This window comes from Microcaecilia unicolor, chromosome 5 (assembly GCF_901765095.1).
Source record: "Microcaecilia unicolor chromosome 5, aMicUni1.1, whole genome shotgun sequence".
Classification (NCBI taxonomy): Eukaryota; Metazoa; Chordata; class Amphibia; order Gymnophiona; family Siphonopidae; genus Microcaecilia; species Microcaecilia unicolor.
Genome location: NC_044035.1, coordinates 262,081,839 through 262,107,074, shown reverse-complemented (window position 1 = coordinate 262,107,074; position 25,236 = coordinate 262,081,839). Strand labels below are relative to the sequence as shown.

At 44.3% G+C, this 25,236-nt stretch overlaps 1 protein-coding gene across 49 annotated transcripts in view; it reads left to right on the top strand.

Moving 5' to 3' along the window:
* ABI3BP (ABI family member 3 binding protein) overlaps nt 1–25,236 on the top strand; it is a 477,114-nt gene that overhangs the window by 215,335 nt on the left and 236,543 nt on the right. For all 49 annotated transcript variants that reach the window (XM_030204105.1, XM_030204134.1, XM_030204107.1 and 46 more), the window contains 2 exons: nt 8,614–8,652; nt 19,373–19,447. In XM_030204105.1, the coding sequence (XP_030059965.1) occupies nt 8,614–8,652; nt 19,373–19,447 (114 nt within the window). The remainder of the gene's footprint in view (nt 1–8,613; nt 8,653–19,372; nt 19,448–25,236) is intronic.

The window sequence follows — 25,236 nt, the reverse complement described above, 5'->3', positions numbered from 1 at the left end:
TGAGGGCCTAAAGTCATTATTAACCATCTGATGGTTGTGTAGAACTATGGTTTTCCACCCTGTCCTTGGGCACACTCAGCCAGTCTTGTTTTCAAGATATCCACAATGAATATTCATGAGTGAAATTTGTATGCATTGGCTCCATTGTTTTCAAAACTATATCATGCATATTCATTATGAATATCCTGAAAACTAGACTGACTATCCTGCTTATAATTGAACGAGAAAAACGCCCAAGTTCCGACCTAAATCGGGAGATGGACGTTTATCTCACAAAAACGAATAACGCGATATAATCGAAAGCCGAACTTGGACGTTTTCAACTGCACTCCATCGCGGAAGCGTACAAAGTTGACGGGGGGGTGTCGGAGGCATGGTGAAGGCGGGACTGGGGCATGGTTATCACCCGAACAGAGATGGGCGCCTTTCGCCAATAATGGAAAAAAAGTATTCGTTTGTAGCTAGAATTTAGGGCACTTTTCCTGGACCCTGTTTTTTCACGAATAAGGCCCCAAAAAGTGCCCTAAATGACCAGATTACCACCAGAGGGAATCGAGGATGACCTCCCCTGACTCCCCCAGTGGTCACTAACCCCCTCCCACCACAAAAAATGATGTTTCACAACTTTTTATTTTCACCCTCAAATGTCATCATACCCACCTCCCTGGCAGCAGTATGCAGGTCCCTGGAGCAGTTGTTAGGGGGTGCAGTGGACTTCAGATTGGTGGACCCAGGCCCATCCCCCCCTACCTGTTACAATTGTGCTGCTTAATGCTTAGTCGTCCAACCCCCCCCAAACCCACTGTACCCACATGTAGGTGCCCCCCTTCACCCCTTAGGGCTATAGTAATGGTGTAGACTTGTGGGCAGTGGGTTTTGAGGGGGATTTGGGGGGATCAACACACAAGGGAAGGGTGCTATGCCCTGGGAGCTCTTTTACCTTTTTTTTTGTTTTTGTAAAAGTGCCCCCTAGGGTGCCCGGTTGGTGTCCTGGCATGTGATGGGGGACCAGTGCACTATGAATCCTGGCCCCTCCCACGAACAAATGCCTTGGATTTATTCGTTTTTGAGCTGGGCGCTTTAATTATCACTGAAAAACAAAAACGCCCAGCTCACAAATTGTCGAATAAACAGGACGTCTATTTTTTTCAAAAATACGGTTTGGTCAACCCTTCACGGACCCGTTCTCGGAGAAAAACGCCCATGGAGATAGACGTTTTCGTTCGATTGTGCCCCTCTAGGTGTATCCTGAGGAGTTGGTTGAGAATCACTAGTATGCAACACTGTTGCATTGCCATCTGCTAAAAGTTCCTTATTAGTGACATAGGGTTATTCACGTTTGCTCTTGCTACAGAAAGTACCCTTAGAGGTCCTTTTACCTCAGCTTGTGGTCAGCACTAAATGCAGCAAAAAGGACTACCACGAGGCACACTCAGGCATGCCATAGTAAGCACAAAGTAGGGCATAAAGTGGGCGTGGTTCTGTGCTAATCAGATAGAGCAGCTACATTGCCGTGCACTAACCAATTAGCATGTGGTTAACACATGAGCCCTTACCGCCTACAAAATAGGTCAGTAAAGCCCCGACACACTAATGGCCATGTGCTAATGTGTTGTACAGGTGGTACTGATACTCCTATTCGCAGTGCCATTCTTGTGTTTATCTCCTTTACCACAATATCTGGTTTTATCACAATCACAACTTATTCTCTACAGTTCTATCAGGGGTGGTGATTCCAGTGTTTTTCTGATAGATTGATGTTAGTGTTATAAGGTTTGCAGTAAATGAGCCATTCAGTATTAATATGCCTTCTCACCCTAGTTGAAGAGCTGATAGTTACCAGTGTTGTTCAAAGGACTTGATCAAATTACTTACGTAAAAGTAAATGTAATTTTAATACTTAAGTAAAAGTATGGTAAAGAACACATTAAAAAATGTACTTAAGTGAAAGTAAAAAAGCCATTGCATAATATAACACCTATTGAGTAAAAAGTAAAAGTACTGTAACTTCAATGAATGCAATTATTGTTAATATTTTTATCCCAACAACTTTATTAATCTACAATTCAATCTACTTTGATTTTAGTAAAGCTAAAGTGGAAAATGACTATCACTCATACGAGTGTGCTCGTGAGTTATTATTAAACCAACATAGCTAAAAAGGTGTTCAACAACTGAACTAGCAGGACATGGATTGTTCAGTCTGATTTTTTTTAAAAAAGTTCCTTCAAATCAGACCAGTTTGCAATATGACGTCTCACTGACGACGTCTTCTGACTGGGTTTGCAGCGGATATTGTTCAAGGAAATCTCTGTCTGAAACACTTGACTTCTGTATAGTGAAGAATGCTTTATCATTATCATTGTCGTTATCATTTACGTTAGAAGTAGTGTGGTCTCATTCATCACTTGCATCTTCATCTTCATTATCATCATCATTGCTGTCCAGTTACAGAGAAGGCTTTCACAAAGTTGGAATCATTGTCTCTTGTTCTAACAATTTTTCATCTGATGGCAAACTCTCTTTGAATATCTTCGAGAACTAATGCAAGGATGTTAACTGTGTGAGAACCCTTCAGTCTAAGGCCAGACAAGCAGACGTTTTCTCTAAAGACTATCAATCAGTGGACAGTCACCCCAATGTGTAAAATTTTTAATTGGATGACCAGCAGTCTGTTGTAGTAGGGACAAATATCAGCTTCATCTCCACTTCAAAGTGACCCAACTCATCACTGTACTGTTTAGGTGGAAACAAACACAGGCAAATTCAGTCTGCCCTTTCTGCTCAGCTATACAATCCTCTCCTGTCCCTTAGAGATTTTTTTTTAGCACTTAATTTTTTTGAATCTTTTTTGATAGAGCCATAACTTAAAGCCACCTAGTTAGCTTGAGGAGGCAAAGAAAGAAAAGTCAAAATGAAGTTAACATTATTAACAATTAGCAGCAATCACAATTTACAAATCTCTCCAGGGATGCAAAAATAATGGCCAAGTGAGGCCATAATCACTTTCAGGATATTAAATCATCAAGATTTATAATATTTTTAGTGAGCTACCCTTTAGTAAACAAAACAACTAGTAGATTGACGGCAAGAAAAAGACCTGCACGGTCCATCCAATCCGCCCAAGACAAATCACATGTGCTACTTTTTTTTATCGTACTGTCCTCTTCAGTGCACAGACCATACAAGTCTGGCCACGCCCTATCTACGCCTTCCAACCCCGCCTACCAACCACCAGCTCCGGCACAGACCGCACAAGTCCGCCCAGCACTATCCCCGCCACCCACCACCAGCTCTGGCACAGACGTATAAGTCTGCCCGGCACTATCCCCGCCGCCCAACCACCAGCCCCGGCACAGACCGTATAAGTCTGCCCAGCACTAGTCCCGCCTACCAACCACCAGCCCCAGCACAGACCGTATATGTCTGCCCACACTAGCCCCGCCTCCCAACCACCAGCTCTGCCACCCATTCTAGGCTAAGCTCCAAATCTTGATTGTGACTACTCTATTAGTCTTGATGGAGACTGTCTTCTCAACTTTGGAGATTATACATACTGAATTCCAACAGAACTGTTAAGGAGAGCAATGTTGGTGTTCTTCCAGTTTGTTACCATTTGTTGTGTAACAGCTAACATCAAATCCAATAAGGCCTTTCTGCATTTATTTCCTTCCACCCATGGAGTAGATGACTGTTATACTGTTATCACATAAAGCTGAGTAATTGTCTTCAAATATTTATTCCATTACTGTATTTCCTATATGTTTTTTCAAATATGTGGATTTTAGGACATTTTTAAAAAGCATATTGGGTCTCATTGATTCAATGTCAACAATTTGTCTGTCTTTTGAAGACCCTGCTTAAATAAACATCTTGTTACTAAGGGACCCTTGTATAATAAAGAAAAGCTCTTGTAATAGGTTCACTGACATACTCAGTTGATTTAGTCGTATCAAAATCATTTCCAATCTATTTTTCTCCCAGGCCATAATCTTTTTTCCATACACTCTTGTGGCCCTAGATCTAGTAGGATTAGGTTTTAAGTACTGGTAGTAGATAGAAGCTGAGCAGACAATTTGCTTTGACGCCTCAATAAATTGTGTGCAACTCTGGTACATCGCATACCTTCAATAAATCAATTTTGATTCCCTCTTAATCAATGTTGTAACTGAATCCAACAAATCTTGAGACTGAAAAAGATTATATTTATTTCTTTAATTCACCAAAAAGACATGAAATGGCAATCCTGAATTAAAGCCCTAGGTTTCTAAGTCTTGTCTTCAACCACTTCTCCCAGTACAAACAAAAATCCCTCCCAATATGAAAATTTGGGCATTTCTAAGCTATTTGACCAAGCTGATTGTAGAGATGTTCCTAATTTGATATCACTGCCGGTGTAGGAGCTAATAGTGTCCCATCCCTTATCTTTCTGCCTACGCTAGACCCCCGCTAACATCTCTGAACATTCTAGAGCCTGTTACACTCTGTTCTAAAATCTAACCAAGCTGGGGAAGAAGAATAAATTGCTAGGGACTAACCAGGCTGCCACATAGCAGTTGCAAAAGTCAAATGGTATAGAAAAAATCTGGGATATTTACTCCTCCATAAGGAGTAACATGTATAGAAGTTCTGTACGTTTGGGAAGCTTGCCAGGTGCCCTTGGCCTGGATTGGCCACTGTCGTGGACAGGATGCTGGGCTCGATGGACCTTGGTCTTTTCCCAGTGTGGCATTACTTATGTACTTATGTACTTATAGGGAGGGTGTTTCGTGTGGTGTTAATGTTTGTGGGCTTGTAGGTATTGTATTGGGATGAGATGATGAGACTGTGTGTTTTTTCAGTATTGATTTTAGTTGGAATGCATTTGCCCATGAGTTCATGATGTTTAAGCTTGATTTCATTGGTGATTTCCACCAGATCATGTTTGAAGGGGATGTATAATGTGACGTCATCAGCTTAGATAAATGGGTTAAGGCCTTGGATGGATAAGGTCTTGGCTAGTGGAGTCATCATGAGGTTGAAAAGGATCGGTGATAGTGGTGATCCTTGCGGTACTTCCGCAGCCTGGTTTCCATGGTGACAATATGTTTGTTTTTTATTTCACTTGATATGTTCTTGTGGATAGGAAACCCTTAATCCAATTGAGAGTGCAACCACTGATTCCGAAGTAGTCTAGGAGTCTTAGCAATATGTTATGGTTAACCATGTCGAACACCACTTGACATGTCAAATTGGAGGAGGAGAATGCTCTGCCTATCGCTATTTTCCTGCTTGAATTTGTTAGGAGATGTAGTAGTACTGTTCGGTGCTGTGTAGGGGCCGAAATCCTGATTGTGACTCATGTAGTATAGTGAATTTGTGTCTGTAGTCATTGAGTTGGTTGGTCACCGAGTCCTTCCATTAGTTTGACTGCTAATGAGATAGATGCTACTGGGCGGTAAGATGGTAATGCCGTTCTTGCCAGTACACCTTGCCAGTCAGGTTTTCAGGATATCCACAATGATATGCATGAACTTGATTTGCATACACTGCCTCCATTATATGCAATCTCTTTCAATGCATATTCATTGTGGATATCCTGAAAACTTGACTGGCAAGGGGCACTCCAGGAGTCCGACTTGGAAACACTGCACTAGGCACTTAGGTGCCAAGTTACAGAACAGCACCTAAGTGCACCTACATGCATACCTGTGTTTCACCACAATTTGGTGCATAACTGCCGGTTGTAGCATGGAAATTATGTGCCAATTGGCACCTAACCTGGGGTACACTCTATAGAATTAGGGGATAAATAAAAAGATATAGTTTAGGTTGTTACTTTATATCAAAGCAACAAAAACAAGGAAGGATTCCCTACGGAGAGTTGCAATCAAAACATGTAGTAGGGAAGGGATATAGGCCAACAAAAAGTCAAAACTCAGAGGTTGATTGTAGTGGAATTTATTAAACAACCAGATACAAACAGACTTTATAGCATGCAGAAAATCTGTGTAATGTGTGTACAGATTACAGAATCAATAGGTGTCCAATGAGGGTAGTCAGGGCCGGTTTTTAAACATGGTGGGGCCCAGGGCAAAAATTAAGGAGGGGGGCCCTGATCCCCTCTCCTCCCCCTCCCCTGGTCTCCCCACGTACATTGCTACTACCCGATCTGGCATCTCTTACCTTTCTCCTCACTACAGTCCATCTCCCTCACGTCTCCTCACCTTGCAGTCTTCTTTAAAAAATATTTCCCTTCTCAGAGGGGCCCCGCACAGCAGCCATCCTCACAAGCTGTCTCCGGCTGCCCCAAAGCTTTCCCTCTCTGCCACAATCAGCCCAGGTGGGAAACAGAAATTGCGTCAAGGGAGGGGCATAGGCGCCCCGTATAAGAGGCTTGGGGAGGCAGCAGGCGCAGCCAATTGTGGACTTCCCTTGGCGGCAGCTGCTGCTCATAAACGCAGCGCTTTTGCCAGGCAGGCAGCTCTCCCTTCCCCGCTCTAGGCTCCCCAACTGGCACAGCCCCCCCCCCCCATTTTAACCTTTTACTTTCTGTTGCAGCAACGCCGACGTCAATGAAGAAAAAGGTACAACAGGCTCGTCTCTGGCTTCAGCTTCTCCCTTCACACAGAGTGTCCCGCCCTCGTGATGATGCATTTCCTGTTTCCGCGAGGGCGGCGGGACACTGTGTGAAGGGAGAAGCTGGAGCCAGAGACGAGGCCTGTTGTGCCTTTTTCTTCATTGACGTCGGCGTCGCTGCAACGGAAAGTAAAGGTTAGCAAAACGGGGGGGGGGGGGGGGGCTAATTACAATGGCTTCAGAAATCGGCAAAGGTTTCTCTCTCAAGTGACGGGGGGGGGGGGCTAATTACAATGGCTTCAGAAATCGGCAAAGTTTCTCTCTCAAGTGACGGGGGGGGGGGGGGAGGCTAATTACAATGGCTTCAGAAATCAGCAAAGTTTATCTCTTAAGTGATACCTCCACCTGTGTCTCAGTCGTCTGACTCACTGTAATGGCTGACCTACGAGCTCAGAGTTATCCGTTGTAGGGACGGAGAGGAGATTCTCAATCTTTTCTATGTGTACCACAGAGATAGCAGGTAAAGTTAATAATACCTGTAAAGCTGACCAAAGTGAACATAAGGGGCATACATATCTACGTGAAAAGATAGCTCATTTCTTGGAATGGAATGGAAATTTAAGAACTTAAAAAGTAAGGTTGAACTTTTAAAAAATACCCAGTATTTCACTTGCAACCAATGGAAAATCCATAAGAGTAGGAGTTTATATGTTCATCTCTCCTACTCCTTATATTATTTATGAAGTTTATTTCACTTCATTTTGGGCTAATTACAATGGCTTCAGAAATGAGTTGGGTAGCCAATAGTATCAGGTTGCATAGTCAGCGTGTGGTAAAACAAGTGACTGCACTACCATCCTAAAATCTGAAGGATCCAAGTAATACTAGTTTCCTTACTAAATTAAACTTAAAAAGCACAGCTTGGAGAATCTTGCTCCCTTGCGGTCTAAAAGACAAGTTTGGAGCTCATTGTGAACACTATCCACCCTAAAAGGGTGTTTTGTGGCTCTACATGAGAATTGGTGATATGATGATCCCTTGTTTCATTATTGTTGACGGTCCTGCATTTTCTGTATGGCAGTATATTGGTGTATTAGGGTCTGCCCAGTGTAATATTTATGGTACAGTAAGAGTCTGAGTGTGTTTTGCACAAAGTTGTGCATAGTGTTTTGCAGCTGAGCGATTGTGGTTAGTATATGCCTTTGAGCAACCACTTTATTCTTGACATATGAGACATATCTAATATCTAAATGTAATACAAGGTATTAATTGTGACTATTTTATTTTTACTTATTTTTTTTCTGTGTGTTGTCAGACAATTATGGAGGGTAAGCTCCGCCCCTGGCCCTACCCCTAACCCCGCCACCTTTAGCCTCCCCAAACAGTTGGGCCACCGACAGCCTATGGGGGCGGAACGGAACAGAGAGGAAGAACTTTATGGCAGCCAGAGGCAGCTTGTGAAGATGGCTGCTGTACCGGGACCCTCTGAGAAGGGAAATACATTTTTAAAAAAGATCAGGAAGGGAGGAGGAGACAGACTGTGGTGGGGAGAAGGGGAAGAGATGCCTGTACCGTGGGGGCCCCTGGAGCTGTGGGGCCTAGGACAGCTGCCTTGCTTGCCCCCCCCCCCCCTCTCCCCTAACACCAGCCCTGATGGTAGTGTTGAAGCAGGCCTCAAAGATCATGGTGAAAACTGGAGTCTGTGTACTTTGAAATACCCAAATTAAGGGCTAGTGACAAAATGGCACCTTTAGGAGCTTTTGCAATGTTAAGGGCCTCTTCTTTGGATATGATTTGCATTCTAATTTACTAGAGATAAAGTTTCCTTCATTCATAACTATGAGTAGTTAATACAGTACATTTTGTGGTAACAGAACATTTAGGGATGAGTCAAAAAAGCTGATTTGTAAAGGACCAAATAAACTGATGTCAGCTAGCAGGAAATTCACGTAAATTGGGTGGGAATCCAAGATCAAATGTATTGATGGGAAGTTTAATAATGAACTTATGATATCTTCCAATAGTCTAATCACAGGTGTATTTATTTTCTTTCAGCAACAGTCCAGACATTCCTGAGACCTTCTGCACCGAAAGGTAGTATTGCCAAATGTAGTTTCTCTGTGTAAGCATTTCTGCTTTTTGCAAGGCACAAGCCTGCACAGAGTTGCATTGCATTGTCTTCTCCAGTTGATCATTCATTCACGCTGTCATGGCCTCTCCACAGACATGCAGCTTGCCAAAATCTACCATCTACACGTATAAGTAGTAAAATTGGCACATGTGGAGTGGCCTAGTGGTTAGAGCACCAGTCTTGCAATCCAGAGGTGGCCAGATCAAATCTTGCTGCTGCTCCTTGTGATCTTGGGCAAGTCACTTAACCCTCCATTGCCTCAGGTACAAACTTAGATTGTGAGCCCTTCTGGGACAAAGAAATATCCAGTGTACCTGAATGTAACTCACCTTGAGCTACTAGTGAAAAAGGTGTGAGCAAAAATCTAAATGTACACGCATGTAATGCAACTTATTATATAGACACACCCTGTTTCCACAAATGTCAGCCTTTGCTCTTTCACTTGCTAGTGTACAATCTAAATCTACACTCAAAGAACTGTTGGTGACCCTTGGAATGCACTTTGTATAACTTAATAGTGTTTTGGGTTTTTTTGTTTGTTTGGTGGCTGTTTTTTTGTCTTGTTTTTTTTCTGGCAAACACTTTTCCTCTTCCTTAAAAAGGAAGGGGTTTGATATTCAGCTGGCAGAGCTCATTGTGTTGCTGACCCCACTGGTGTTATGCCTGGAAATTCAATGTTGGACCACGTCCAGGCTTCGGCATTGAATATCCAGGGGAGGGAGTTGAAGCGGCTAACATATAGCTGGCTAAGTCCATATTGAGCCCATAACTTCATAAGCCAAACCACTTAAAGATAGGACTGCTATATATGTGGCCCAATTTAAGCGGTTTACTTATTTGGTGAGGGGCTGAATATCAGCACTTAACCGAACACTGCCCCTGGAATACTCACAAGTTAGCCACTTTTGAGTTTGGCACTAACTGATCATTTCAGCAAAGATAATTGGTTAAGTGCTGCCAAAAATGAAACTGTGGTCACTGACATAATCTGTGTTTATGTCCCATGGGCAATTCTTTAACTGGGTGAATACCAGCTGCAGTTTAAGTGTACATTCAGGGCTGGTTTTAGACCATTCAGGGCCCAGGGCAGAAACCAGGGAGGGGCTCAAAAGCTGGCCTCCACCCTATACTTCTGTTAGCTGGAGGCAGGTTTGGGAACCCTATGGTATGGGGGCACAGCAGTCCGAGGGCCCCCGGGCACTGAGGGTGGTCTGGGCCCCCAGCCTGGCCACTGCCTGACACCCCCCTGCCACCGCTGCCACCACCTCGTTGCCCCAGTCCTACCTGAGGGGTCCTGGTAGTCTGGCGGCCTCTGCGGGGGAGGGGGCATGTTCTTTCCTGACTGCTGCGCTGCTGCTATTCCCCTGCCTGCTGGCACCGCCTTGTTTTCAAAATGGCAGCAGAGACTTCCCGCGGTAGTCTTGTGGGTCTCGACAGTCTCACGAGGCTTCTACATGAAATCTCGGCCGCCATTTTTAAAATAAGGTAGAGCTAGGCGGGGAGGGGGGGGGCAATAGTGGCAGCCCAGCGGGCCGGGCAGGAAAGAACATGTTCTCTCTCCCCACCCCTGCTGAGGCCACTAGATCACCAGCAGCATGCCAGGTATCTGGGCAGAGCCTCTGAGCCCCCTGGAGCCTCTGGGCCATCGAGCACTGCCCAGTTGCCCGAATGGTCAGTCCGTCCCTGGGGCACAGGGCAATTGCCCTCTTTGCTACCCCCTAACTCTAGCCCTGTGTACACTTATGCACGGAAGTGGCAGCAAAGCACAAGCCATTCTTCTCCCAAACTTGGGTTATTGTAGCTCGCTGTATGAGGGCTTACGATTAAGTTAGTTAGGAGCATGCAGTTTTTGCAGATTACTGTAGCAAGATTGATTTATGAATTGGGTAGATACGAGAGAGCTACACCATTGCTGCATGATTTGCATTGGCTTCCTGTTGAGTCTAGGATAAAATGTAAACTGGCTTGCTTAGTACATAAATCTCTATGACGCCTAAAAAAATTGGTGCTCAAATCAGTGCCGCCTTTATAGAATATGCTTAGTTGATATGTCCAACATCGAAAAACAGGAACAAAGTACTGTGTACTATAAATCACTGTGTGGATTATAATATACTTAGATAGGAGGAGTTCTCTCAGACCTTTTTGTTCACCCACGTGCAGGGCTAATAAAACCTTTCTTTAGTGGGACATAGTACTTCCTTCATTGGGAGCTCACTCCTGTAATGATATGAATGTGCTATAAGTGCTCAAAATAAAGTACAAAATGCTATAATGCTTAAATGCTTAAACTGCACTTGTTAATGCCACAAAATATGCTGGAATGCTCACTGGATGGAATAGTTAAAATATAAACATTAAATGATATAATAACTAGTAACGATGAAAGTACTTATGTGGTGAGCCTAGCGTTTCCCAAGATGCCGGAAGCTCCCAACAGTAAGTCACTATAATTGTTCATATGTTGATATGTCAGCACCTAATTCTACGTGCATCCATTTACACCAGTGAAAATGTGGCGTAAATCCTGGCGTATAGATTTAGGTGCACCAGGCCATATTCTATAAGTAGGCGCGTATATTTCAGAACACCTAGAAAACACCCATTTCCCTGCCCATAACCATGCCCCTTTTTGCCCGTGCGCATTAGAAGTTCAGTGCACATCATATGCTTAGCGAGTTGTGCGCCTAAATTCTAATCAGTTAATTAGTGCTCATTATTGCTTGTTAAGTAGTGTTATCAATGCTCATTAGCTTGTTAAGCTTGTTAAGTTACTTGCATTACTATAGAATCCGCGCCAATTTCAGCACGAATCTCTAGTCACACTATATAGAATCCGGAGGATTGGGCCTTATTCTATAAAGGTTATGCTCCTAAATTTACGCTCCTAAATTTTATGCTCCTTATTTATAAGCATAATTTACATTCCTAAATTTATTCTCCTAAATTACAAGCATAATCTATTTTGGAGCATAGAGTATGCTTATAATATAGGAGCATAAATTATGCTCATAAATTTAGGAGAATTAATTTTAGGAGCATAAATTTAAAAGCATAACCTTTATAGAATAAGTACCTTAGTTCATTATCTTGATTTCTTGTCATCATTTTGTTCGTCTTATAAAGAAAGTTGTTTAAAGTTAAACTATCCATCTTAGTTAGAGTAATGGGAGTGAACACGCGGAACAAATTAACTGAAGATTCAGAAAATTCATATATGCATTTCTTTTCGAAAAGTCTTAGTTTTCTGAAAAAGTTTGATTTTTTTTTAATGAGATGAATGTACTTCTATTATGTGGGATTTCTTTCTGTGTTATCCACTTTGAATCCAATTGGAATTTAGCAAAATATGGAGGTCATTTACTAAGTGGCGGTAAGCCCAACGTGGGCTTACCGCTCGCTAAACCAGAAGTACCGCCAGGCTACTGCAGCAGCCCAGCGGTAGTTCCCATGCCCAGAGTGCGCCACTCAATGGCGTTCCTAGGGGGGCTGACACCCGGGGAGGATCGCCGATGCGCCCCACCCCCCGGAACAGTGTGACCCCCCCCCCCCCCCGGCGAAAGAACCCCCGATCCCCCAGCGAAAGAACCCCCCTGGGTGCACGCCGCTGGGGGGGGGGGGTGCCGCGCGCCTGCCGGCTCTTCGTTTTCATGCTCCCTCTGCCCCGGAACAGGAAGTAACCTGTTCCGGGGCAAAGAGAGCATGAAAACGAAGAACCGACAGGCGCGCACCACCCCCCCAGCAGTATGCACCCGGGGAAGACCGCCCCCCACCGCCCCCCCCCCCTTGGTACACCACTGGCGCCACTTCTGGCACTACAAAAATATTTTTATTTTTGTAGTGCTGGTGTTTACCTGGTGTTAATCGGGCAGTTTGTGGAATAAAAGAATAGTCTTCAAAACTCAAACTAAATACCGACAAGACTAAAATGTTATGGTTCTCTATGAATTTAGCCATGATTCCACAGGTGATTGTAGATGCTGATGGATCTCATTTTAAGATTGAGAAAACTTCCAGAGTTCTGAGAGCAGTTTTGGACTCCTCATTGAGTATGGAATCAGAAATTAATAGTCTTATTAGAAAAGTTTATTTTAAGTTGAAACAGCTATGCTTGTTGCAATCATATTTTTTACCATATCATTTTAGGGTTATTGTTCTGATGACCATTTTATCTTTACTGGATTATGGGAACTCTCTCTACTTAGGTCTGTCTTCTAAACAATTTTCTGAATTCAGATGAATCAGAATTCAGCTGTACGACTGATATTTCAGAAGTCTCGGTGGGATCATATATCATTTTTATTGAATACTTTTACACTGGTTGCCTGTGCAGGCTCGAGTTGTTTTTAAAGCACTTTGTTTAGTGTTTAAATTTTTAGATGGTACTTGCCCTGAAGATGGCTCCAAGGTAGTAAACTTGTAAAAATTTAGAGAGACTGTTAGGAGCTGCAGTTATTTGTTGTTAGCTCTCCTGTCTGTAAAGGATATATATATGGTTTAAGACTGCTTTTACAAAATTTTTCTTTTTTGCTGAGTTCAATATTGGAATAAAATTCTTTCTGAACTTCCATTACTAACTAACTATTTTTTGTTCCATAAAGCCCTAAAAACATATTTGTTTAATCAACCTTGGGGGTTTTAGTATTGTTGTGTCTAGCTTTTTCAGTTTGTTTATCTGTAATTCGTGATAGTTGTTATCAGTTGTATTTTTGTACTTGTAACTCGCCTTGAATCTAATCAAAGAGAGTTGGCGAGCAATACATCCCTGTTAACATAACATAACATTTCAGCCAGTGCTTTACACAAGAGATTAAAGGAGTCATTCTCCTTGATTCCGTCTAGTTTATTCCCACCTCCAAAATAAAACTAAGTTAAAATTGCATCCCCACTACTTATTAGCAAATGTAGGTTTGTGAAATGGGGTAGCTTCAGCGTGGAAGTTGCAAAATCACCAGTTCCACATGTAATGCTGCCGCCTCCATGTGGAAGCTGCTAGGTCCATTCTGTTCATTTTTTTTAATGTTTATTTGTAAAATGGGTGCTCCCATTATATGAGCCAGGAAATACACATGCACCCCTGCAGCTATTTCAGAAAAGACTATGTCAGCAGATCCTTTTCTAAACTACCACAGAAAACAAACAAAAAAGAGGATATCAATGTTGAATATAAGGGACACAAAAATAGCCCTCAGCTTGCAAGCCACCCTCCCACAACCATCACCCCAGGCTTACCAGGGTCCCTGGTCTCTAGTGGGGCAAGAGCAATGCCCACTTGCCCCACCTCATGTCTTACCCCAATGCAAAATGGCTGCCAAGACTCTAGTGGTAATATTGCAGCACATAATATGATGATACTACCATTAGAGTCTCAGTGGCCATTTTGTATTGGGTTGAGACATGAGGCAGGAGTGAGTAGGCATTATTCCTAGCCCACTAGAGACCTTTTCTGTTTTGTAAAATGGCTGTTCAGTTTTGGTTGGCACCAAATATATATGTGCTTCTTTGGCAGCATTATGGGGATAATTCTCTGCAGGTTGCCTAAAGTTAGATGTTGGGATGATGCAAGTTTTATTTATTTATTTATTTATTTATTTGTTGCATTTGTACCCCACATTTTCCTACCTATTTGCAGGCTTAATGTGGCTTACACAGTACTGTAACAGTGTTTGCCAAATCCGGTAGAGAGCAGATACATGGTTGTGTTGTGTTCGAGTAGGTAGGTGTATTCCAGGCTCCATTAGGGTCAAAAGGAGGGAGGTTGTATATTGTCCAGTACGATCATTGGTTTAGTTGTGTGGCCGGATATGGGGATTTACATGGGGATTTACATTGGATCTGTAGGGTAGGCCTTTTTGAAGAGGTTGGTTTTTAGTGATTTTCTGGTGGTTATGGATTGTTTTCACAGCTTTTGGGAGTGTGTTCCATAATTGTACGCTTATGTAGGAGAAACTTGATGCGTAGGTTGTTTTGTATTTGAGTCCTTTGCAAGTTGGGTAGTAGAGGTTTAGGTATGTACGAGATGATCTGGATCTGTTTCTGGTTGGTAGGTCAATTAAGTCTATCATGTATCCTGGGACTACACCGTAGATAGTGTGGACCAGGGTGCAGATTTTGAAGGTGATCCGTTCTTTGATTGGAAGCCAGTATAGCTTTTCTCGGAGGGGTTTGACACTTTTGAAATGTGTTTTGGGCGGTCTGGAGTTTTTTTGTAAGTTGTTCTTTACATCTCGCATAGATTCCATTGCAATAACCTTCATGGCATAGAACCATTGATTGTATTAGGTTTCGAAATATTTCCCTCGGGAAGAAAGGTTTTACGTGGCTCGTGTAAATTCTGACATTTAACCGCTGTCAGGCACATAACTGATAGATTCTATAACCCACACATATAAATCCTAGCCATGCCCCTGACCTGCCCATGCCCCAGGTCCATGCCCCCTTGCAGTTGTGCACTATGGATTTTGCACACTCAGGGGCCCTTTTACTAAGCAGTGGTAGGGCTAACTGATGGGTAGCATGCACCAAATCGGCACTACTGCTGGGGTAGTGTGGGCACCTGGCAGTAATTCTGAAGTTGGCATGCGCTGTTTCCCGCAGTAGAAAACAATTTTCTACCACAGGGCCGCTCCCAGCGGTAATCGGCAGCGCGGCCACATAGGCTTGTAATGCATGATTACCGTGTGAGTAGCGCATAAGCCCTTACCGCTAGGTCAGTGGGTGGTGGTAAGGGCTCAGCAGTAAATAACTGCACACTACTTTTAAGTTTAGCACACAGCCATTTACTGTCCCATTTTAAAAAAGCCTTTTGTTCCAACCATGGTAAGAAAAAATGGCCCAGCATGCACCAACTTCATGCGTCCACACTACCACAGGCCACTTTTTACTGCAGCTTTAGTAAAAGGCCCCTCAATGTGTAGAATACCGACTAAGCACAGACACGCGTGTAAATGCATATTAGTGCCATTTGGTTATTAATGCCAATTAGCAGCTAATTTAACAATTAAGTTTTGTGCATAACTGGCACTATTCTATAATCTGCACATGCAACTTTGCACACTAATCATCAAATTGTGCATGCAAATGTATAGAATTAGGGGTATATGTATTTTAGAAAATATTCCATGTTCACTGAGGCTTTTTTTCCCTAATTGCCCTTATCTGAAAGGCTGACCCCTAACAGTATCGACCCAGGCATGCAGCACAGTGCCTGTGTCTTAAATGTCTCCCCTGTGTGGTAAATGCAGGGCAAATTCAGGCCACATCTCCTGCATTTACTGCACTAGCTTTGCATTGAACACGTGTTAATTTTTCCTCCTATTATCGTGCAGTTAGTTCAAATACTTACCATACTTTAGGAAAAGATTTCCTAACTGCAGACAATGGGCCAGATTCTACAGTGGTGGAAATAAGTATTTGATCCCTTGCTGATTTTGTAAGTTTGCCCACTGACAAAGACATGAGCAGCCCATAATTGAAGGGTAGGTTATTGGTAACAGTGAGAGATAGCACATCACAAATTAAATCCGGAAAATCACATTGTGGAAAGTATATGAATTTATTTGCATTCTGCAGAGGGAAATAAGTATTTGATCCCCCACCAACCAGTAAGAGATCTGGCCCCTACAGACCAGGTAGATGCTCCAAATCAACTCGTTACCTGCATGACAGACAGCTGTCGGCAATGGTCACCTGTATGAAAGACACCTGTCCACAGACTCAGTGAATCAGTCAGACTCTAACCTCTACAAAATGGCCAAGAGCAAGGAGCTGTCTAAGGATGTCAGGGACAAGATCATACACCTGCACAAGGCTGGAATGGGCTACAAAACCATCAGTAAGACGCTGGGCGAGAAGGAGACAACTGTTGGTGCCATAGTAAGAAAATGGAAGAAGTACAAAATGACTGTCAATCGACAAAGATCTGGGGCTCCACGCAAAATCTCACCTCGTGGGGTATCCTTGATCATGAGGAAGGTTAGAAATCAGCCTACAACTACAAGGGGGGAACTTGTCAATGATCTCAAGGCAGCTGGGACCACTGTCACCACGAAAACCATTGGTAACACATTACGACATAACGGATTGCAATCCTGCAGTGCCCGCAAGGTCCCCCTGCTCCGGAAGGCACATGTGACGGCCCGTCTGAAGTTTGCCAGTGAACACCTGGATGATGCCGAGAGTGATTGGGAGAAGGTGCTGTGGTCAGATGAGACAAAAATTGAGCTTTTTGGCATGAACTCAACTCGCCGTGTTTGGAGGAAGAGAAATGCTGCCTATGACCCAAAGAACACCGTCCCCACTGTCAAGCATGGAGGTGGAAATGTTATGTTTTGGGGGTGTTTCTCTGCTAAGGGCACAGGACTACTTCACCGCATCAATGGGAGAATGGATGGGGCCATGTACCGTACAATTCTGAGTGACAACCTCCTTCCCTCCGCCAGGGCCTTAAAAATGGGTCGTGGCTGGGTCTTCCAGCACGACAATGACCCAAAACATACAGCCAAGGCAACAAAGGAATGGCTCAGGAAGAAGCACATTAGGGTCATGGAGTGGCCTAGCCAGTCACCAGACCTTAATCCCATTGAAAACTTATGGAGGGAGCTGAAGCTGCGAGTTGCCAAGCGACAGCCCAGAACTCTTAATGATTTAGAGATGATCTGCAAAGAGGAGTGGACCAAAATTCCTCCTGACATGTGTGCAAACCTCATCATCAACTACAGAAGACGTCTGACCGCTGTGCTTGCCAACAAGGGTTTTGCCACCAAGTATTAGGTCTTGTTTGCCAGAAGGATTAAATACTTATTTCCCTCTGCAGAATGCAAATAAATTCATATACTTTCCACAATGTGATTTTCCGGATTTAATTTGTGATGTGCTATCTCTCACTGTTACCAATAACCTACCCTTCAATTATGGGCTGCTCATGTCTTTGTCAGTGGGCAAACTTACAAAATCAGCAAGGGATCAAATACTTATTTCCACCACTGTATATATGGCACCTAAAAAATCTACGTGGTAAAGATTTCTGCCTAAGCGTATTCTATAAGCTACGCCTAGATTTAGGTCTGGTATATAGAATACACTCAGGCGGAAATCCTAGGCACCCTTTTACTAAGGTGCATAGGCGCTTATGCATGTACAATGCACGTCAAACTGGAACTACCACCCGGCTATCACGTGCAATTTTTGACATCCACCCAAAACACGCGGTAGAAATTTTCTACCACGTGGCACTTACCCAGCGGTAATCAGTAGTGTACGCGCACTGACAATTACCACCCAGTTAATGCGTGAGACCTTACCGCTAAATCAATGGGTGGCAGTAAGGTCTCATGCCGAAACTGGATGCATGCTGGTTTTCATTCTGTCCCACATTCACTTTTGGCCACAAAAAAAAGGACTTTGCTGAAAAATGTACCTGCGCATGTCCAAAACACACGTCTACACCAGCGCAGTCCATTTTTCAGCACGCCATAGTAAAAGAGCCCCCTAGTGTCTAAAACAGCACACATCCATTTAGGCCAACGAAAACATGGCCTAAATCCCTGCACGTAGATTTACACACACTGGGCCATATTTATTTATTTATTTATTTATTTATTTATTATCTCATTTGTACCCCACAGTTTCCCAACAGAGTCAGGCTCAATGTGGCTTACAGCGCACCACAGAGGCAAACGCCAATGCAGTAAAATGAAGCTAATACAGCAGGAAAATCTACAAGAGATAATAGGGAAGAGTAGGAATTGACGGAAGGAGTAGGGAAACCAGGAGGGAAGAGGGAAGGGGAATGTGTCCAAAATGTCTCTGGATTGATGCGCATCCAACAGTGGAGACACATGCAGAGGCCGTGGGATAAGCATTTCCGAATAACATGGTCTTTAGTGATTTCCTGAAAGTTAGATGGTTAGTGATGGTTTTTATGGTTTTCGGCAAAGAGTTCCAAAGCTGAGTACTGATGAAAGAGAAGGATGTAGCATATTTGTATTTGTACTTGATGCTGTTGCAGTTTGGATAATGAAGGTTAAGATATGAACAGGAGAGCCTGAAAGTATTCCTGAGAGGTAGGATGATGAGATCTATCATGTAGCCAGGTACCTCACCATATAGGATTTTGTGAACTAGAGAGCAGAGTTTAAAGGTGATTCGATCCTTGACAGGAAGCCAATGCAGTTTCTCTCTGAGGGGCGTGGTACTTTCAAATTTTGCCTTTCCATAAACCAATCTGGCTGCTGTATTTTGGGCCATTGCTTTTTACATCCAGCATAAACTCCGTTACAGTAATCCAGATGACATAGAACGATGGACTGTATGAGGTTGCGAAAGACCTCTCGAGGGAAAAATGGTTTTATTCATTATATTCTACAACTGTGCATGTAAATTTTGGAACGCCCACGAAACACCCATTTCCCTGCCTATTTAGGTGCAGTTCATTACAGAATACGCTTAGTGAGTTGTGCATGTAAATTCTAATTATTGCCAATTAGTGCTCATTATTGCTGTTTAAGTGCTGTTATCAACGCTGATTAGCTTGTTAAGTCAATTAAGTTATGCGCATTGTTATAGAATACGCCTAGATTTCAGTGCGGATCTCTACTGCGCACTATATAGAATCCAGGGGAATGCTATTATTCTGCTCCGTAGAGTTTACAATGGGTAGAACTCATTTTTTTTGTCTTTTAGTTCCATATAAAGTGCAGTATGATCTTTCTTCACCTGAAAATTCCAAGAAGGAAGAAATATCACAGCCTGAATCTGGTAATTAGTTTTAAAATTCATGTATTTTGTTTTTCAAGTATAACTATAAAACAGCATCATTTGTACTGTTGACATCTGGTTTTTTATTTTAATACATAGAATATTGATAATACTCATAGCGTAGTCAACTCTGGAACACAATGAAGGCGTCACAAAAGTCACATAGTGCTTACAATATATGGGGAGGAAAAGGAGAGAGAAAAAAGACATGAGTGTCAGCACAAGAGCAGTTACCCTGAAAAATGGGTGGATTCATGCAGCAGATTGTGGTAGAATGGAGAGTACCAAACCCAACTAAAACCTTTCAATGGAAGCATTGTACTGTATTAGGAAAAATAGCTCATAGCAGTAGCCTAGAACAAGGGTACCCAGTTCTAATCCTAGAGAACTGGTTAACAAGCCTGCTTTTTGAGATATTCTATTTGGGAACTCCAGAAACATTAATTATGGTAATAGTGATAGGAATGTATCGAGTTTATGTATTTATGGGAGAGCATTTACATGTTCTTGTATTATAAGGGGAGGAGTATCTGATATTTTTAAGGAACAGCTGGTTTATTCTCTACTGAGAGTAGGGTGTAAGACCTGCTACTTCTATAATTGCATTTTGCCTTACAGTGGATTCCAGCAATTGGGACACATCAGGACTAAAATGCGTTGTCCCAATTAAGTGGGTGCCCCAATTATATGGGCTAGATTCAATAAATGGCACTCAAAGTTAGGCACTGGGATGATTCAGCTAAGCTAGAATTCTCTAAAGAGCAGTCTGTATGGAGAGTCCTTTCTAGAATGGTACTTAGCACACATTTCATGCTTAACTTTGGACGCAAACCTTTATGCCTGTCAAAAGCTGCTGTAAATGCTGGCATTCTGGGAACACCCCTGACCCGCCCCATGTCCCTCCCATGACCACACCCCTTTTGGAGTTACATGCTGTGAAATTTAGGTACACATGTTATAGAATTTGGTGTAAGGCAGACCCGTGTAACTCCTAATTACTGCCAATTAAGTGCTTGTTAATTCCAATAATTGATTGTTAGAGCCTAATTAATTAGTTTACATGCAGACCTGAGATCAGTGCCCAAATTTGGTTGACCTATACAGAATCCGGGGGTAAATGTAGAAAAGATAAGTTTTCCATTTATTGATTAAAACAAATATACAGTGCTGACTTTAGATGAGCAGAAACAATTGGTGGAAATCACAGAAAGGTTTTTACCCTACAAGCAGTTGATAACATTGGAGGAATTGATCACGTGTACCCTGATGTGCTTTCTTCATTGACTACAGCTGTTCCAGTAAGGCTTGTCAGCAAGTGTTATATCTCTTCTAGGCATTTTTGAAGGGATCTAAATTTAATGAGAAAATCAGTGCACATGCCACAAAACCGAGAGCAACTGTAGCTAGCTGTCCATTTATACTGACTAAGGGGTCTTTTGACTAAGCTGCGTTAGGCAGTAACATGCACCTAATGCAGCAAAAAATGGAGTACCATAAGACACTGTGGTAAAAAGGGGCCTCGGCACATGGTGAATCCACGCTCTGATGCTACCGCAGGGCCCCTTTTCCCACAGCCTGGTAAAAGGGGCCCTTAGTGGGGAAAAAATATTTCTACCATTTGTTTTAAATCTTCTACCTGTTAGTTTCATGGACTAGTCTTTGGACAGATTGAGAGTATATATAACCATTCCATCCCACTCATAATTTTATAAAAATCTATCATATCTTGTCTCAGTCATCTGTTCTCCAAGCTCCAGCCTTCTATTCCCTGTACCATTTTTGTCACCCTTCCCTGTTCTATGTCCTTTTTGAGGTGGGATGATCAGAACTGTATACAGTACTCAAGGTGCAGTTGCACCGTTGACCTATTGTCATAGCTCAATGGTTTCACCCTCAACTAAGTGTGGTAGTTTGTCCTCTAATAGGATTATATCTGCAATAGATTGGGTAGTACAATCTTCATTGATTATCACTCTGTAAAACACCAACTCATTTATCTAACATTAGCTCCAGCAGTTCTGGGTTATTACAGGATTTAATAGCCAAACAATCCACAACTCCACTTTCTTCAGTCCAGCATTCCTGCAAAGTCTCTTACACCAGGACTTAAGAGCCTAGCCTCTGGTGCTCAGACTTGGCTTGCCCCTCTCTCATCTTGTGTAAATCAAAATATTCCTCAGCGACCCTCCAGACCGGTCAAGACGCGTGGGTTATGTCCTCCTACCAGCAGAGGGAGACTGAGAAAACACTAAGCTTTTGAAGCCTGTATATATAACCTGTGCAGAACCTCCACTAGCCAGTATTTTCTCAGTCTCAGCAGAGGTAGCAGTTGACAGCCTGTGCAGTCTCCAATAATCTGGTGAGGTAGTTTGTCATTGGGTCGTAGGATTTTTTCCTTCCAAACTTTATTCTGTTGCAGTACCCTGTACGTGTGTGTAAAAAAAAAAAAAAAAAAAAAAAAGTGCTTTGGGGCCCTGGGTCTGGTGGGGCCCAGTTTTTCCCCCTGGGGTGTTACACCTATGTTTGGGTCCCTCCCCCTGTGCTGCTCTCTATTTCTGTTGGCTTGGCAGCTTTGTGCCTCGGCTGCTTTCTCAGTATTGTAGCCTTGAGTGCCTTACAATTTCCAGATGCCAGAGTTAGAGTACGATGCCTTTAAGGTCAGTTATTCTATGTCATTTTGCTTGCCAGCTTTGTGCCTCGGCTGCTTTCTCAGTATTGTAGCCTTGAGTGCCTTACAATTTCCAGATGCCAGAATTAGAGTACTGTGCCTTTAAGGTCAGTTATTCTATTTCGTTTTGCTTGGCAGCTTTGTGCCTCGGCTGCTTTCTCAGTATTGTAGCCTTGAGTGCCTTACAATTTCCAGCTGCCAGAGTTGGAGTACTGTGCCTTTAAGGGCATTTATTTCTTTATTTTCAGCGGACCGAACGGGGGTTTTGATTCCTTGCTGGAACGAGAGAGCAGCGCTTTCTCCAGTGCTTTTGCAGTGTGAGTGAGTTTTTGGTTTGGCGCGTTTGCGGAACAGCTTTTCCCTTCCCTCGTGGTTTATGGCGGCCCAGCTCCTCCGATGTCGCGCGTGCTCGTGGCGAGGGGTAGAGGCGCCGGGCGCTCAGTGTAGCTTTGCGGTGCACCTATAAAGGTGGCTGCGGCACCCCCCGACTTGACCGCGGAGGGATCGATGGTGTCGGGAGTCTCCGGGTCAGCGGGAGCGTAGGCAGGGCCGCTGTCAGCGGGAACAGTTTCGGCGGGAACAGCCGCCATCTTGAGTCTGACGCGGCCCATGGAGCCGGCTGGTTTTGGGCCTGCGGCCTCCGTTTTTGGCACAAAAGGGCCTAATGACGGTCCAGGAATGGTGGGCTTTCCTCCAGATTTTGTCTGGACGCGGTATCAGGCCTGGAGATCGGGACCCCCCCCCCCCAATTGGAAGAGGGGGCTATTTCCGTCTTGGCTGAGAGACCACGGTTAGAGTGGTCAGAGGACAGGCAATGTTTTTCTTCTGTAGCTGCAGAAGCTGCGCTTAGTGATCTGGTGGAGTCAGATGGAATTGACGGCTCTCAGGAGCAGGATTGTTGGATTCCTGGAGAGGATCCTTCAGTAGTGCGGATTTTCCATAGAGATGAGCTGTCAGAACTCATAGATCAGGTGTCGTCCACCCTTCAGTTTGGTCCTGAGGTGGCGTTGGGGGAAACTGTCCAGGATCCGTTGGTGAAGGGCATTCAGCGTCAGGCGTGATCCTTCCCTATGAACAAGGATCTCCGGGAGATGATTTGTCAGGAATGGGATTTGCCGTGTAAGGTGGCAAAGGCAATGACGAGGCTTTATCCCCTCCCTCAGGACGATAAGGATTCCTTTAAGGCTCCCACGGTAGATGCAGTAGTGACGGCAGTAATTATAGCTACGGCTATCCCGGTTGATGGAGGAACGGCTCTCCGTGATCCTCAGGATAGGAAGTTGGGATCTTTTCTCAAGCGTAGTTTTGTTTTGTCGGCTCTAGCCCTGCAGGCCTCGGTTTGTGGGGGTCTGGTAGCTCGGGCATGTTTTCGTTGGGCCGAGAAGCTCCTGGATGATTCGGTAGATGTTGGTTCTTCTGGGGGTCAGGAGTTAGCCGACTTGGACATGGGTTCATCCTTTTTGTCTGAGGCTTTTATGATTTGTTGCCTACTTCAGACAAAAAATATGGCTATGGTTGTGGGTCTCTGCCACTTAAGGGAGCTATGCTCTTTGGAGAAGATTTGGACAAGTTAGTGTGAGGTCTTAGTGATACCAAGGTTCTATGGCTTCCAGATTTTCGGTTCAAGGCAGGGGCCAGAACTAGTTCCTCTCGGGGACGGTTTAGGGAGGCTCAGCAGTATAGGCCGGGCAGATCGAGTGGGACCTACCCCTAGCTGTCTGTTTGTCCAATTTAGATTGTAAGCTCTGTTGAGCAGGGACTGTCTTTTCATGTTAATTTGTACAGCGCTGCATAAGTCTAGTAGTGCTATAGAAATGTTTAATAGTAGTAGGACCTCTAGGGGTCGGTTTTTCCAGCGCACACAGTTCTTTCGTGAGAGTCGTCGCGGAGGGCGTGGCTTTTCCGCGGGAGGTTAGTATTCAGGCCACAATTCCCAATGAAGGTGTGCGGGCTCAGGCTCTGGTGCATGTTGGGGCTCGGCTGAGTCTGTTTTACCAGAGTTGGGCCCAAATCAGGTCAGATCAGTGGGTTCTCAAGGTGTTTCGAGGCGGATGTGCGCTGGAATTCGAAAGCTGTTCTCCCGAAGTGTTTCTGGAATCCCTCTGTTGGTCTTGGAGCAAGAGGGCAGCAGTGAGGGACACTCTGCGGTGGCTGCTCGCGTTGGGAGCCGTGGTTCCTGTTCCTTCAGATCAGCAACGCTCAGGGTGCTGTTTGATCTATTTTGTGGTCCACAAGAAAGAGGACACTTTTCGTCACATTTTAGATCTCAAAAGGGTCAATGCGGCACTCAAGGTGCCCTCTTTCCGGATGGAGACGTTGCGGTCGGTCACTGGTGCGGTCAGGAAAGGAGAGTTTCTCACTTCCCTGGATTTGACGGAAGCTTATCTTCACTTTCCTTTGTGCAGCCTTTTGGTTCCAAGTTACAGGGTCCGATTCGTCGGTTCCTTGCAGAGAAGGCGCCGACGGCCCGTACTTATCGTCAGGTCCTGGGCCTGATGGCGGCGACCATAGAGGTAGTTCCGTGGGCCAGGGCGCACATGCGTCAGGTACAGTCAGCTCTGCTCAGTCGTTGGTCCCCTCTGTCGCAGGACTTGGAAATGTGTTGTCCGCTGTCGGTGGCCCCTCGTCTCAGTCTCCGCTGGTGGCTCAGTCCGCGCAATTTGGGAAAGGAATGCCGTTGGAGTCCCCACAGGGGCTGGTAATGGTCACGGATGCCAGTCTGCAAGGTTGGGGGGCACATTGTCTCAGTCAGGTAGCTCAAGGCCGGTGGTCTCGGGCAGAAGCAGAGTGGTCCATCAACCGGCTGGAAACTCGGGCCATTCGGGTGGCGCTCCAGGCCTTGACGTCGGTGGTTCGCCACAAGGCAGTCCGAGTGCTCTGTGACAATGCCATGGCAGTAGCATATGTCAACCGTCAAGGGGGGAACAAAGAGCCTTGGCGGCGCAGTTGAACTCATCTTCAGGCTCTCTTGGCAGCGCATGTGGCCGGGGTAGGTCACATAGATGCAGATTATCTCAGCAGGCACACTCTAGATCCCAGAGAGTGGTCTTTTCTTCGGTCAGTGTTCCAGTGAGTTGTGTCGGTCTGGGGACTTTCGGTGATCTTAGGGCAACGGCTCGCT